The sequence below is a fragment of the Dipodomys ordii genome, unplaced genomic scaffold, assembly GCF_000151885.1.
Source record: "Dipodomys ordii isolate 6190 unplaced genomic scaffold, Dord_2.0 Scaffold168, whole genome shotgun sequence".
NCBI classification, from domain to species: domain Eukaryota; kingdom Metazoa; phylum Chordata; class Mammalia; order Rodentia; family Heteromyidae; genus Dipodomys; species Dipodomys ordii.
In genome coordinates this window covers 1,562,850-1,577,122 of record NW_012267384.1, presented here as the reverse complement: position 1 = coordinate 1,577,122, position 14,273 = coordinate 1,562,850, and the positions used below count along the sequence as shown (strand labels likewise).

General features: G+C 34.4%; 1 protein-coding gene across 3 annotated transcripts in view; it reads left to right on the top strand.

Annotated features, from left to right (window-relative positions):
• Arhgap5 (Rho GTPase activating protein 5) overlaps positions 1-14,273 on the top strand; it is a 66,088-nt gene that overhangs the window by 44,255 nt on the left and 7,560 nt on the right. For all 3 annotated transcript variants that reach the window (XM_013033462.1, XM_013033460.1, XM_013033461.1), the window contains exons 4-6: positions 6,845-6,922; positions 10,788-10,919; positions 12,559-12,664. In XM_013033462.1, coding sequence (XP_012888916.1) covers positions 6,845-6,922; positions 10,788-10,919; positions 12,559-12,664 — 316 coding nt within the window. The remainder of the gene's footprint in view (positions 1-6,844; positions 6,923-10,787; positions 10,920-12,558; positions 12,665-14,273) is intronic.

Sequence of the window (14,273 nt, the reverse complement as noted above, 5' to 3'; positions counted from 1 at the left end):
TAACCTCAGTTCAACCCTCCAAAACAGTTGTATGCTGAGTTGGCCTCAAAACAGTAGTCTTTCTATTCTTATCCTCCCAAGTAGCTAAATGTGAGCAGTATCTAGATGCCCAGCAATATTTTTTTCTTTTTATAAATTCTGAAATACAGTGATATAAATGACATTGTTCTTGTTATAATGAAGTTCAAAAAGCTAAACTTTTTTGAACAACCTTAAAATAGAGTGGTAGTTTTAGGAGTCAGTTTATTACTTTTTATTATAATTTATATATAATAACTTTTATATACTTTCTGTACAGTATGAGGTTTGATAGCTTTATGGCCCTGTAACCACCATTTCACACTTAAGATATAGACTATTGGTAGCACCTATTTTTTTAACTTTTAATTTTTTTAGAAATTATTCTTGTAAAGGTGATTTACAGAGGGGTTACAGTTAGGTAAGTACATTTGGTTTTGAACAGTCACCCCTTCCCTAGCTTTCTCCCAAGTTTTTCCTTCCTGTCCCCTCACAATTTCTATAGTTTATTTTCAATATGTCTAGTCGGTATGACTCCTGCATTTGTTTACCCTTTGTCCCACCATTTCTGTACTCCCCCTTACCCTCCCCAAAACAGAAAGGTATAGAAAACAAAAACAGCAACAAAGGAGGAAAAAAAAATAACACAAAAGCTCTTGTTACCATTTCTTGGAGTTCATTTTGATAAGCATAATTTTATATGATCATCTGCATATAGCTTTTGGGCCTTGAATGTCTAGCGTTCTGTATAATTTATTATGTCCATGTGTATTTCTTCTCTTTTACCATCCAGTGTGTTTAATTGTACATTTATAGGCACTTTCTAGTTACAACAATGAGGGAAACCATGGAAACTATGTTTCTTTGGCATCGAAGAGAATGATGCTTTCTACTGTCTCCCTACATAATCTTTCTCTCTGACATTGTCTATATATATATATAAGAAAAGTAACATGCTGTACAAGAGAGGGGCCTTAAAACACTAATGAGCACAAAAAATTTAACAAAGAGGCATAGATAGCAACATTAAATGACTTGCGGAGATTTTTTTTTTCACACTTTTACATGTACAGGTCTTTGGGTCTGACTTCACTTAATCAGATTTTTTTCCAAGTCGTTCCATTTCCTTATGAATGGTATGATATCATTCTTTCTGGTGGAAGCAGATAATTCCTTGTATGTATATATACCACATTTTTTTGATCAGTTCGTCCACACCATTGGCTTTGGTAAACAACGCTGTAATGAACATGATTGTGCTGGTAGCTTTAGTGTAATCTTTTTTGTGGTTTATGGGATAAATTGCTAGTTCATAGGGAAGCTCTATGTTTAGTCTTTTGAGGAACCTTCTCCATACTGCTTTCTAGAGTGGTTGAACAAGTTTACATTCCCACCAACAGTGTGTATTAGTGTTCTCTTTTGGCCACATTCCTGCCAGCATCTGTAATAGTTTTTTTGATAATTGACATTCTAACTAGGATGGGGGAAGTACCTAATTTTTATAATAAAGTATATGTATAAGGTTAGCTATTGGGTTGTTGTTGTGAGTATTTGGGGTTTTTTTAACAGTGCTTGTCCCTTGTCACATGCTGAGGAAGCCCTCTGCCACTGAATTATACTCAGTCCTGTTGTTATTTTTAAGCATTTTGTTGGCTTGAGAAAATACTCTTTAACATTCCTAATTTGCTGAGTTTTTCTCCCCCAACTGAGTGCTGATTTTGTGATGTGGTCTTTCTGCATTTGTTGATATTACTGTAGTAGTTTTTTTGTATATATTTTTATTGTAAAAATACTGTACAGAGGGGTTACAGTTACATAGATAGGGTATTGAGTACATTTCCTATCGAGTGTTGTTACCTCCTCCTTTGTTTTTCCCCTACCATACCTTCCCTCCACACCTCTCCAACTCCTTCTTCCACCCCCCACACTAAGTTGTTGTAATAGGGTTTTTTTTTTTACCTTTTTTTTTTTTGGCAATGGGTCATCCTGTGTTTTTTTTACGGTTTATATAGAGAGAATGTGTCAGTTGATTTTCAAATGTCAAACACCATTTGATCATAGTGTTTTATCCTTTTTATATATTGCTATTGGATGCACTTCGCTAAAATGTTCACGATTTAGAGGGCCTTTATTCTGAAACTTACTTAGACCTACAGTAATGCAGCAAATTTTACTTATTGCCCTATTACTAAAAGATATTTCAAGAATAATTTTCAGCTTCTGGGGTCAGGAACTATATGTGCAACACTCAACAAAAGTTCCAGGGGCTTTTCTACATATGTCTACATGCATCTGAGGCTTTTTGTATATGTCTACCCCATTTTGTATTCTGTGCCGCAAATTCTAGCCTTCTTAGCCTTTCCACACTGGTGATCTGCTGGGTTTTCATCTCCCTTTTACTATCACTTAAACACTCCAGGCGAAAAGTTGGATCATTCAGACAGCTTTCTTCATTTGTTTTTCCTTATGGATCATAGTTTCAAGCTGCCTGTTCAGTACCTAAAATATGTTATGTATGGTTTTTCTAGTGTTTAGTTGTTTACTGCTGAAGGACAATTTTTATAGCAGTTAATCCTTCATTGGTAGAAGCTTATGTCCTTCTATGTATAATAATAGTGCTAAGCTCCAGTCAGGAAATACTGCTATAAGTTTTAAAGTAGTAGTATGGAAAAGAGAAACTGAAAAGGGAATAATTGACTTTCAGGAATTAAGATTTAAAAAAAAACAAACCAGGTAAGTGTAGGATTAAAAGAGGACTCAAAAATGCCAAGATTATTAGGGTAATAGTAGTTGGTATTCCATTAAGAAGTTAGAGTGTGAAAACAGATTTGCCAACTTCATGATGAATTCGTTTTAGGCCTATTGAATCTTATGATGCCTTTAGAATATATAAAAGGCCAATAGTATTGCACATATGACCACAATGCCCTGACATTGTCAATGTGTAGATATAAGCTTTATGTTTATAAAACTTAGGGACAACATTAGAGTGAGAAGGAAAGTTCATAATCTTTAACATGCTATACAAAAGAGAGGGGCCCTAAAACGTTATCAAGCACAAAAATTTCATACAGAAGCATAGTTAGAAACATGTAATAATTATTCTGCCATGGTTTTCTAAAAGCTAGAAGTCTAAAATCAAGATGTCAGCAGGATCTGTCCTTTCTGTGAAACTGAGTAGAATCCTTCCTTGTTCTTGATTCTAGTCCTATTCCTTGCTTTGTGGCTATATCACTCCACTGCCTTTAGCATGTGGTTTTTATGGATACTGGTTACATTGGGTTTAAATAATACCAATAGGGCTGGGAAGGTGGCTCTGTAGTAGAGTGCTTACCTCGCATGCATGCGGCCCTGGGTTCAATTCCTCAACACCACATAAGCAGAAAAAAGATGAAAGTGGCACTGTGGCTCTAGTGGTAGATCGCTAGCCTTGAGCTGAAGAGCTGAGGGACAGTGCCCAGGCCCAACAAAAATAAAAAATAAAAAAATAGCATCAATATTAGCTGGTAGGATCTTATCTTGACTTACTATATCATCAAAGAGCTTATATCCAAATAGTTAACCTTCTGAGGTTTTGGGGACTGAGATAATTCAACCCATAGTATGTTTTATACCTGTTTTAAAATGGTTTTGGGTAGTGTGTGTGTGTGTGTTTAGCATGAAAATGTTGCTTTTATTGAATTTTAACTGAGATAATTGTGTGTGGATATTTTTTCTTCTATTAATGTGTGTTACATATAAAATCTGTTGGATTCATTTTCCTAGCATTTTGTTGGGGAGCTTTAGTTTATTGTTGTTGACATTGATTTTGTTTTCTTTTAGCTTTTCTATGTTTTTGTCTGACTTTAGTGTTAATGCCTTATAGAGTTTAGAAGTGTTTCTTCCTTCAGAATGGTTGTTTATTTATGTGCTGGTCCTTGGGCTTGAACACAGGACCTAAATGCTGTACCTTAGTTTTTTCCACTCAGAGCTACCACTCTACCACTTCAGCCACAGCTCCGCTTGTAGCTTTGGGGTGATTAGTTGGAGATAAAAATCTTACAGACTTTACTGCCTGGGCTGGCTTTAATCCATGATTCTCAGATCTCAGCCACCTGAGTAGCTAAGATTACAGAATGGTATTTTAATGATACATTTACTGGCTTTATAAGTGTGCCTTCTTCAGAATTCAAGACATTCTTACATTACACTTAAACTCTCTAGTTTATTTTCCTGCATTTTATAGTTTTCAGTATCCTGTTTTGTTACCAGACATACCTCTCACTGCTGCTAATCTCATTTTTTTTTAAAATTTGCAGTTTCTGATGAGCTTTGGGTTAACAAAAATTGTGCTGAATCTAGAAAATTGAGGTGTTTCTCCTTTAAAGAAATTATATATGTTATTGTTAGGGTATTATGATATCTTTTGGCAGTGGCCACTTGTAGTTCTTTGTATTCAATTTTTTTTCTTTATAATATGTGATCACATACATGATCAGGCTAAGTAGATGTGGCATTCTTCTACTTACCTAAATTTATATTTCCATATGAATATAACTCATCTGGAATGCCCCACTATTGCAATTGCATTATAAAGAAGTAGAGACTTTTTTTTAATTCTGTATTTCTGGTAAGCTGAATTAGAAGAATAAATACTAATAGCCTTTTCTATATACTGGTCTGAATATCATGTGTTTCAACACATCAGTGGTGGGTGAAATAACTAAAGTAAGTAGATGCTTATATCTTTGTGTGTTTTTTTCAGGGACCAGATGGAAGGACACTGCTAATGTATTTGCCATTGCGTAGAACATACTCTATTAAGTATTTATAGAAAGTAGTTATTGGTAATACTGTAGTTACAGATAAAGTGTTGATGGTTCTAAAAAAAGAAGAAATTAGAGTTGGAGGGAAAGTGTCACTGAGACATGGGTGTTTTAACTGTATGCATTAAGAACTAATAATAGAATTCACGAAAGGAAGAAAAACTTTATGTAGAGACTAATGAGATGTAGTTCATTTTGTAGGTAACATACATAGGTAGTATAAATGACAGAGGAAAAGGACACTTTGGAACTAGGCTATAACTCTTTAACGAAACCTAGTGTTACAAACACAGGAGGAATTTCTTCTACCTCCAGGAAACCCTAGTTTTGTTACTTAATGTTGTGTGTTTTTTAAAAAATTTATTGTGAAGGTGATGAACAGGGGTTACAGTTACATAAGTAAGGAAATGAGTACATTTCTTTTTAAACACTGTTACCTCCTCCCTCATTTTTTCCCAATTACCATTCCCCACTCCCCTCCCATTCCTGTTGTTTTTTTAACTGATTAAGTCAGTTCACTGTTAGATTAACTGTTGACTGAATAACTGTTGTCACTTAACCACATGACATATAAAATTGACCATTATGCTGTCTATACTTAACAAAATTAGTAAATCAGTATATGAGCCAGGCACTGGTGGCTTATGCCTATACTCCTAGCTACTAAGGATGCTGAGATCTGAGGATCACAGTTCAAAGCCAGCCTGGTCAGGAAAGTTCATGAGGCTCTATTAATCTTCAACTTCAAAAGTCTGGAAATGGAGCTGTGGCTTAAGTGATATTACCCAGGGACAATACCCAGTCCCTGAGTTCAGGTCACAGGACACACACACATACATAGATACACAAAAAAAATCAATATTTGAATTTTTTTGTTTTTTTATTGTAAAAATAGTGTACAGAGGGGTTACAGTTACATGAATAAGGTAATGAGTACATTTCCTATCCAGCATTGTTACTTCCACCTTTGTTTTTCCCCTACTGTCCCTTCCCTCCTCACCTGCCTATTCCCCCCTTCCCATATTTTAATTTCTTTAATTGTATAAAGGAGTTGTTATTCACCAAAGTTTCACTTCTTTTGTAAATAGATCTGTGAACTGCCTAGTTTCAAACTAATAAAATGTTTGGATTTATGGAAGCTCTCAGATAAAGAACTGACTATAAAACTAAGAACTAAAAAAAAAAAAACCTTACTTGCTGGGTGCTGGTGGCTCAGGCCTGTAATCTGAGCTACTTAGAAAAATTGTGGTTTGAAGCCAGTCAGGCAGGAAAGGCCCTTCTTTCTTTTTTTTTTTTTTTTTTTGGGGGGGGGTCCGGTCGTGGGGCCTGAACTCTGTCTGGGCCTGGGCGCTGTCCCTCAGCTCTTCAGCTCAAGGCTAGCACTGTACCACTTGAGCCACAGCGCCACTTCTGGCTTTTTTCTCTTTTTTTTGCCTATGTGGTGCTGAGGAATCGAACCCAGGGCCTCATTCATGCAAGGCAAGCACTCTACCACTGAGCCACCTTCCCAGCCCCTGGAAAGGCCCTTATTTCTAATTAAACATCAGAGAACCAGAAATGAAGCTGTGGCTCGAGGTGGTAGTACACTGGCCTTGAGCAAAAGAGCTCAAGAACAGGGCCCAGGCCCTGAATTTAAGCCTCATAACCCACCCACCAAAAAACAAACAAACAAAAAAAAACTTTTATAGAGTGTGTGTATGTATGTGTAATGTTATTTGCTTGGTTTTAAAGTAATTTCATCTCAAAAAGTCATGTGTATATGTGTGTGTTTTTTCCCCTGAGGGTTTTGAGTTATACTTAGTGGGAGGAGGAATAGGTATAAATTATCTCATCTTGTTTTTGTTTGAAGCTGGATATCTTAAATAGTTTCAAATAAGAAATGGTCCATTGTATCTTGTTTTTGGTAAGTTAATAAGGATTTAAGGTTAAGTACATTCTTTGTTATACCAGTATTTAGAATTAAATACATTGTGGACATATATGTATTTGTAGAAACGTGTGTATTTCTTTTTTTCTCATAGGATTATGTACTGAAGGACTGTATCGTGTTAGTGGAAACAAAACTGATCAAGACAATATTCAAAAGCAGTTTGATCAGGGTAAGATGACTATTGTGTAAAGTTAAATCATTGTTTAGATGTTTCCCTTATTGGAGTTTTGTGGTTTGTATTTAAAACTAATGAAATGAATGGCTAAGAAGAGAGAGTTTCAAAGTACTATCTGAAGTATTGAAGACTGTAGATGCCACAGTAAAGGACAGGAGAGCTAGGAAAGTTGTCTTTACATTAGGATTCTAGGCAATTACAAGAAGTTGAAATACGAAACTTTTATAACACAATAGGATAAAAATGAAAGAAAGAGTTTGAGAAAATATAGTATTCTTCTTACACATACACAAATATATGAGAGAGAGAGATCTCAGTATGGAATATCACAAGTTCAGGCTAATCTTGAACTTGCAGTTCTCCTTTTCAGTCCTCCTTTCTTCACCTCTCAAGTGCTGAGATTGTATTTCTCTTATTTGTAATGTAGGAATGAAGGCAAAAGAGAGACCTTCTAAGGCTGGGAAAGTGGCTCGATGGTAGAGTGCTTGCCTTGCATTCATGAGGCCTTGGGTTCAAATCCTCAGTACCACATAAGCAAAAAAAGGTGGAAGTGGCTCCATGGCTCAGGTAGCAGAGTGCTAGCCATGAGCTAAAGAGCTGAGGGAACACCTCCCAGGCCCAGAGTTCAGGCCCCACAACCGACAAAAGAAAAAAAAGAGAGACCATCTTCTTTCTTCCATAAAAAAGGAAATACTTAAAAGCACTCTATTGGAACAGAGTCTGTCATAAGCCCAGAATAAATAGTATGAAGGCATATATATATAGGTTTTGTTTTAGGAATAATCAGAATCTATTTCATGTCCTAAGACTGCAAGGAATACTATAAAACACTGTTTTGAGGAAGGATAAGGTATATGATGATGGCTCAGGTACTCTCCATTTTTCCTCATGTTTTATACTCTTATCCCAATAATCAATTCACATATAAATATAAAAGGTTATATAATCTATCAACACAATTAGGAAGGCAGTAAACTGACTTACAATTGATTAGTGTCTTTGTATATCAAAGGCCTGTGAGAAAATTTTTTTCATAAGGTTGGAGAATTTAACATTAAGAGTAAAAACAACTGATTTGCCTATTCATAAATAAATTACATACACAGTCAAGGATTTACATGTAGAAGAATGAAAACCAAAAACACTTGAATGAAAATGAGCATTTTTATAGTGTTAAGAGTAGGAAAAGCCTAAACTTGATAGGAAACCAAAAATGCCTGAACTACCCAAAGATGCAGAAATTCTGTAAGAGGATATAAATAAAGCATAGATAAAATCCATGACAAATGCACTCTTGGGGAGGATGTGGAATAACTATAGTAAAGCAGTTTATTGCAGAAAAAAGCTATTAGTAAATATTTGAAAAAGTCCTTAGCCTTAAGATTGTATTTATTATCAAAGTGAAAAAAGTTATTAGTAGACTGTAGGCAAATAGGTATTATATACACTGGTTATGGATACCTTTTGAGAGGCAGTTTTTGAATATCTATTAAAATTCAAATAACTTTGTTAGAGACATTCTACTTCATGGAGTTTATGTTAGAGAAGACTTTGCTTAAGCTTATAAAGAGCATTTGCTGCAGCATTGTTTGTAGTTGGGATGGGGGAAGGTAGAGGCAAATCTCCTGAGTATTAATGTTTAATTTTGTTAGTCATGTAAAATAATATATGTTTGATACCATGGTAAAATATCAAGTTGTTGAGTGGTACATATATATATATACATATACATATATATATATATGGTGCTGTATGGTGGTGTATATATATGTATAGATACATATATGTATGTATGTATGTATATACTCTTTAGCTGTGTTGTCAAAGAATGCTGTAGCCCATTTTTTAGTTTTAATCTTCATTAGAGAAACTGTAGAATTTATAATTTATATATTTCACTTCTGGTAATGAAGGCCAGGGTAGTGGTTAATTCCAAAGCTCTTGAATTTGACTCTTTGATTTTGTTTTCTAATTTTGCCACTTTCTTTCTTTGTGTATCAGGTACGTTTATCTTTCTAAATTTCAATTTCTTCATCTGTGCAAAGGGTTGGGACACATTAAGTGTGAATAATGCATGTGAAGAATTTTAAGAGAGGTTGAGATACAGGAAGATTTTCCCTAGCTAGTCAGGGAAAAGGTTTGTGAGATCTTCATTTCAACTCATTGTCAATTAGCTACACAGGGGTAAGGTTGGGCAGATCAAAGCTGATTGGAGGCAGGGCTTGAGCAGTAGACTGCCTACCTAGTAATGTTGACTAGTTAATCACTAATACTATGTAAGTTAATCAATCTGAGGAAATATTTTTAACTATTGAAATTATTTATGTATAGGAGCACTCCTGTAATCCCAACTTTTCAAGAGGCAGGATTTGAAGCATTGTAGTTCAAATTCATCACAGGCAAAAAGTTAGCATGACTATCTCAGCCAATAAGTAGGGTCTATAATTTTAACTACTTGGAGGCATAATTAGGCATAAAAAGGAGAGTCAGTTTAAGCTGCCTGAACAAAAAGTGAAATCTCATGCCTGCAATCCTAGTTACTCAGGAGGCTGAGATGAGAGAATCTTGGTTCAAAGCTAACTTGGGCAAAAAAATCTAAGAGACTCTGTCTCCAATGAACCTGCAAAGTAGCAGACTGGAGGTAATGGCCAAGTGGTGGAGCAACAGCCTTGAGCAAGAAAGCCAAGCAAGAATGTGAACTCCTGAGTTTAAGAGACACATACACACCAAAAAACCTGGATGGGAGTATAGCTCAAGTGGTGTACACACACGCACGCACGCACACATGCATACACACACACACACACACACCTCTCAAGTGGTAGAGTACTATAGCTCAAGTGGTGTACACACACACACACAGGAGCATAGCTCAAGTGGTAGAGTACTATAGCTCAAGTGGTGTACACACACACACACAGGAGCATAGCTCAAGTGGTAGAGTACTTATCTATAATCACAAGGCCCTGAGTTCAAACCCCAATACTGATGGGTCAAAAATAAACCTGCTCGGGCTGAGAAGGTGGCTCAGTGGTAGAGTGCTTAACTTGCATGCATGAGGCCCTGGGTTCGAATCCTCAGCACTACATAAGCAGAAAAAGCTGGAAGTGGTGCTGTGGCTCAACTGGTAGAGAGCTAGCCTTGAGTTGAAGAGCTGAGGGACAGCACCCAGGTCGAGAGTTCAAGCCCCATGACTGGCAAAATATAAATAAATAAATAAACCTGCTTATATGAAGTATAGTGTTAATTGATGATTCTGGGTTACATACATTAACTTTGTTTGCCAGTTTTCCAGTATAAACAAAATGTTTTTTAAAGCTTGGATAATACCTTAAAGATGAAATAAAGTATAGAATATATAGAATAGGTATTTGTTTTTTCCTTTAAGTGATGAGAAGCTAAAGGAATTATAAACACTGATTGTTTCTAGGTGATGGGAATTTTTTCTATTTTCTAGTCTATCTTAGATTTAAATGATTTATTAATCTCAGATACATTTTATGACACACCTTTAGTATGTTCCATTCTTTTTTTCTCTTTTAGTTCAGTATACTGATAAGACAGTTACTTAAATTTAGACTTTTTAGAAAATTGTTAAATAGTTTCTTTCTGGTTTCTTATGGATTCTTTAAAAGATGCCTGTGGAAGCAGAAGAAATTAAGATAGGTATTTTTAAAAAGAAAACAACAATTCCTTGCTTGGTTTTCTTTTCCCTGATCAATATAGTCTGTCAACCTCTGAAGAACAGGATCTAGTGAGAAATTTCAAATCTTTTAATCTAGAGGTACCTATTGAGCTTAACTTCTACAATAAATTAAAATTTCATTATATAAGGTAAAATTTTACTTTTGTCTTATAGATCATAATATCAGTCTAGTATCAATGGAAGTGACAGTAAATGCTGTAGCTGGAGCTCTTAAAGCTTTCTTTGCAGATCTACCAGATCCTTTAATTCCATATCCACTCCATCCAGAGCTATTGGCAGCAGCAAGTAAGTATAAATTTACTTTCTTGAGAAGGATGATATAGTAATTTTTGAGTAGTAATTGAAGTCAGTCATGAACTAGGATTTTAACTATAAAAATTCAGCTGTCAGTGGCTCACGCCTGTAATAGTAGCTACTCAGGAGATCTGGAGATTGCAGTTTAAAGCCAGTCCTGCAGGCAGATTCTTATCTCCAATTAACTACGGAAAAACCAGAAGTGGATCTGTGCTCAAAGTGGTAGAGCACTAGCCTTGAGCACAAAAGGATCAGCTGTCTTAGAGGTAAAATTAGAATCCCCGTGGATGGAACCCAGGAATATGCAGTTTTAGATATCCTGCCAGATCAGTATTCTGAGAAGTTAATTAAATGTATACATTGAGGTATTTATATTTTTTAGGTATTTTTACTTTTTAGCATTTTTTATTTATTAGCTTACAATAGTTACACATTATTTATATTCCGTGTGTTTATAATCTCATTGTCTTTTTGCTTTCCTAGTCCCCTTCCCAAAACGATTTCAGTAGCTTTCCTTGTATTTTCATAGTTGCAAACAATTTATTTCAACCATAATTACCTTCTTTCAAAATTATTCTCCCAAATTGGAAGTATTTTTAATTCTAACTCAAAAGTATTACAAGAAAAATGCTTCAAATAAATGTATGTTATGGACTTCGGTAAAATACTATCCTATATATGTTCAACATATATGTATCTTTGCTTTTTTAAATCAGATTTATGTTTGCTTTACATCTGAAGTAATTTTTGGAAAACAATAAGCCAGGAACTTATAGAGTACATAACAATAGAAGTAAATTGTGACAAATGAGAATTTTAAGTACGTGATTATACTCCCATGATGATGTAATGTCCACATTAACCTCAAATGACAAAGAATAGGAAAGCAGTCTTTTATTTCCATTATTTCAGGAAGAAGTTTCAGTGTCCATGATATAATGTGCCTAAACTGGGAGAGTAACTATATTAAATGTTTATACTGTTTATAAAGGACATTTATTTTTTTGATAGACAGATTCCAAGAGAGCCATATATATTCAGCCTATCACTGTTTTTGAAGGGCTGTTGAACTGAGAATTATTTTTACATCAATTTCATGGTACACTAAAAATACATAAAATTCTAATTTAAAAGGTTTATTACAGAAGACAGCCTGTGCTCATAAGTTAAATATTGTCTTTTGTTCTCACTACTGAGTAATTGTATAGTCTGAAATAATATACTCTTTGTACCAGGACTATTAAAAGACTTACCAATCCATTTCTCAGATTGATTAACTTACATAATATCAGTGATTAACTAATATTAGTGAACATTAGTAATAGTTTTATAAAATACATAAAGTCAATTACTAATACACTTTCATCAGTGCTGAATCACTTTGGTCTTTAGTAAATAGCTTTACTTATAGTAGGGCTGTTGGAATAGATGGTGTAAATTGGGAATGTTCATTGAAATGATTTCTTAATTTAGATTAGTGGGTTTTTTGGCATTATGTTTGTTGTTGCTGTTTACTTATCTTAATATGCATACTTCAAGAACATCCTTAATTTTTTATAGTGTTAGCAAGAAGCTTTTATCAAGTATTTTAAATATATGAGTATCATGCAGATTTTTGCTACTTTCACAGAAATTCCAGATAAAATAGAACGCCTTCATGTCTTGAAAGAAATTGTTAAGAAATTTCATCCTGTAAACTATGAGGTATTCCGATACGTGATAACACACCTGAACAGGTACTTGTTTTGTTTTTGCAGTATAAAATTCACTGTAGATTTCAAATATGTAAATTTCATTAAATTAGAAGATTTTTTTTCAAAAAAGCAACAGTCGAAGCATGGTTCAGTTTTGGCTTTCCTTAATGATTATCTGTATTTTCTTATTTATATCTAAAAAGCTATATGATTATGGTTTTATACATGTAATAGTTATATGTGATAACCTAATATAATTTTGTCTTTAGTATTGACTTCTATAGACTCTTAGAATTTTTATTATAAAATAAGTTAAATAACTACGTCAATCTATTTGGAGTTGGAAAAACCAGAATCAATCCAAGTTTTAAGTAATTCACTTTGCCTCTTCTATTTTGTTTAGCTGTTATGTAAAGTTTTGTTTAGGTATTACACAAAAATATTTTACTACAAACCTACCCAGTTACTTGAAATACAGAGCACAAGTTTTTGTATTATCACTAGATTTGTTAAGTTTATGTTTGAATGTAAAAAGGTACTTCTTGCATTAATGATTAGAAGCTTCAGGCAATGGAATCAAGCAAGGGTCTACTTGTAATATTAATGGTTCTGTTACATTGGAGAGAATTACCTTCCTATCTTTATTGTTGTCTACTATATAACAAGTGGGAAAGATAACACTTCACAAAATTGCTCTGGCAACTTAGTATTTATAACATGGAATTGCAAATGTATATTTTGTAATATTTTCTGGTTAATGGTAGAGCTTTACCTAGCATGTATGAGACCCTGGGTTCAGTCTCTAGTGCAAAAAAAACTAAACTGCAGTTTATTTTAACTAATAATATCAAGGCTCAATCAAGCACATTTTAGTTCATGCTATTTAAAAGAATATTAGCCAATGTTTGAAGCTTTATTATTACTTTAGTGTCTTAATGTAAATTTGCATTCTCATTATTTATATTCCTCTTAAGAAAATACTACTCAGCATATAGTATTTAGACTTAGAATTTCCCTTTTTGAAAAGTTGGGTGTTTGATGTTATGATAATAGTGTGCATGGATGTTGTAGGATACCTTACTTGTGGAATATAGGAGTGATTTGCAAATATATTATTTGACTGAAATAAGAATTCAACCTCATTAAGATGATTTGGGGAAAAGAGGGCATATTCAGTATTTGTCCACAATCAAAATTTTCTGAATTACTTACTACTCCCCAGCACTGCTCTTAGCTCTGGTGATAACCATAACAAGCAATGTAGTCAAAATATATCTGATGCATTGAGGAGCAGCAAAGAGGCTAAAAACTGGGGCCATACTTTATTTTTTTAAAAAGCTGCATGATTTACACTGAGATTCACTGGAGGTATAGCAGAATAATACAATCAGACCTAAGTCGGTATAAAAGGAATGCTTAATTAAACTTCAGTGTTGTTGTTCACACAGGGAGACCTGGGAACATGGTGTCTGGTAGGCAGAAAGGGACCATACCATGCGGGTGTAGACAAAGTTTATTAAAACATCATATGCTTATATAGGGCAAAGGGGCATAGAAGGTAAGTCTGTAGTCAGGGGACAGTCACGGGACAGAAAGTTGACCTTAAACAGTTCTTGGGGAATGTGGAAATTAGCAACTTTTAATCAGTGAA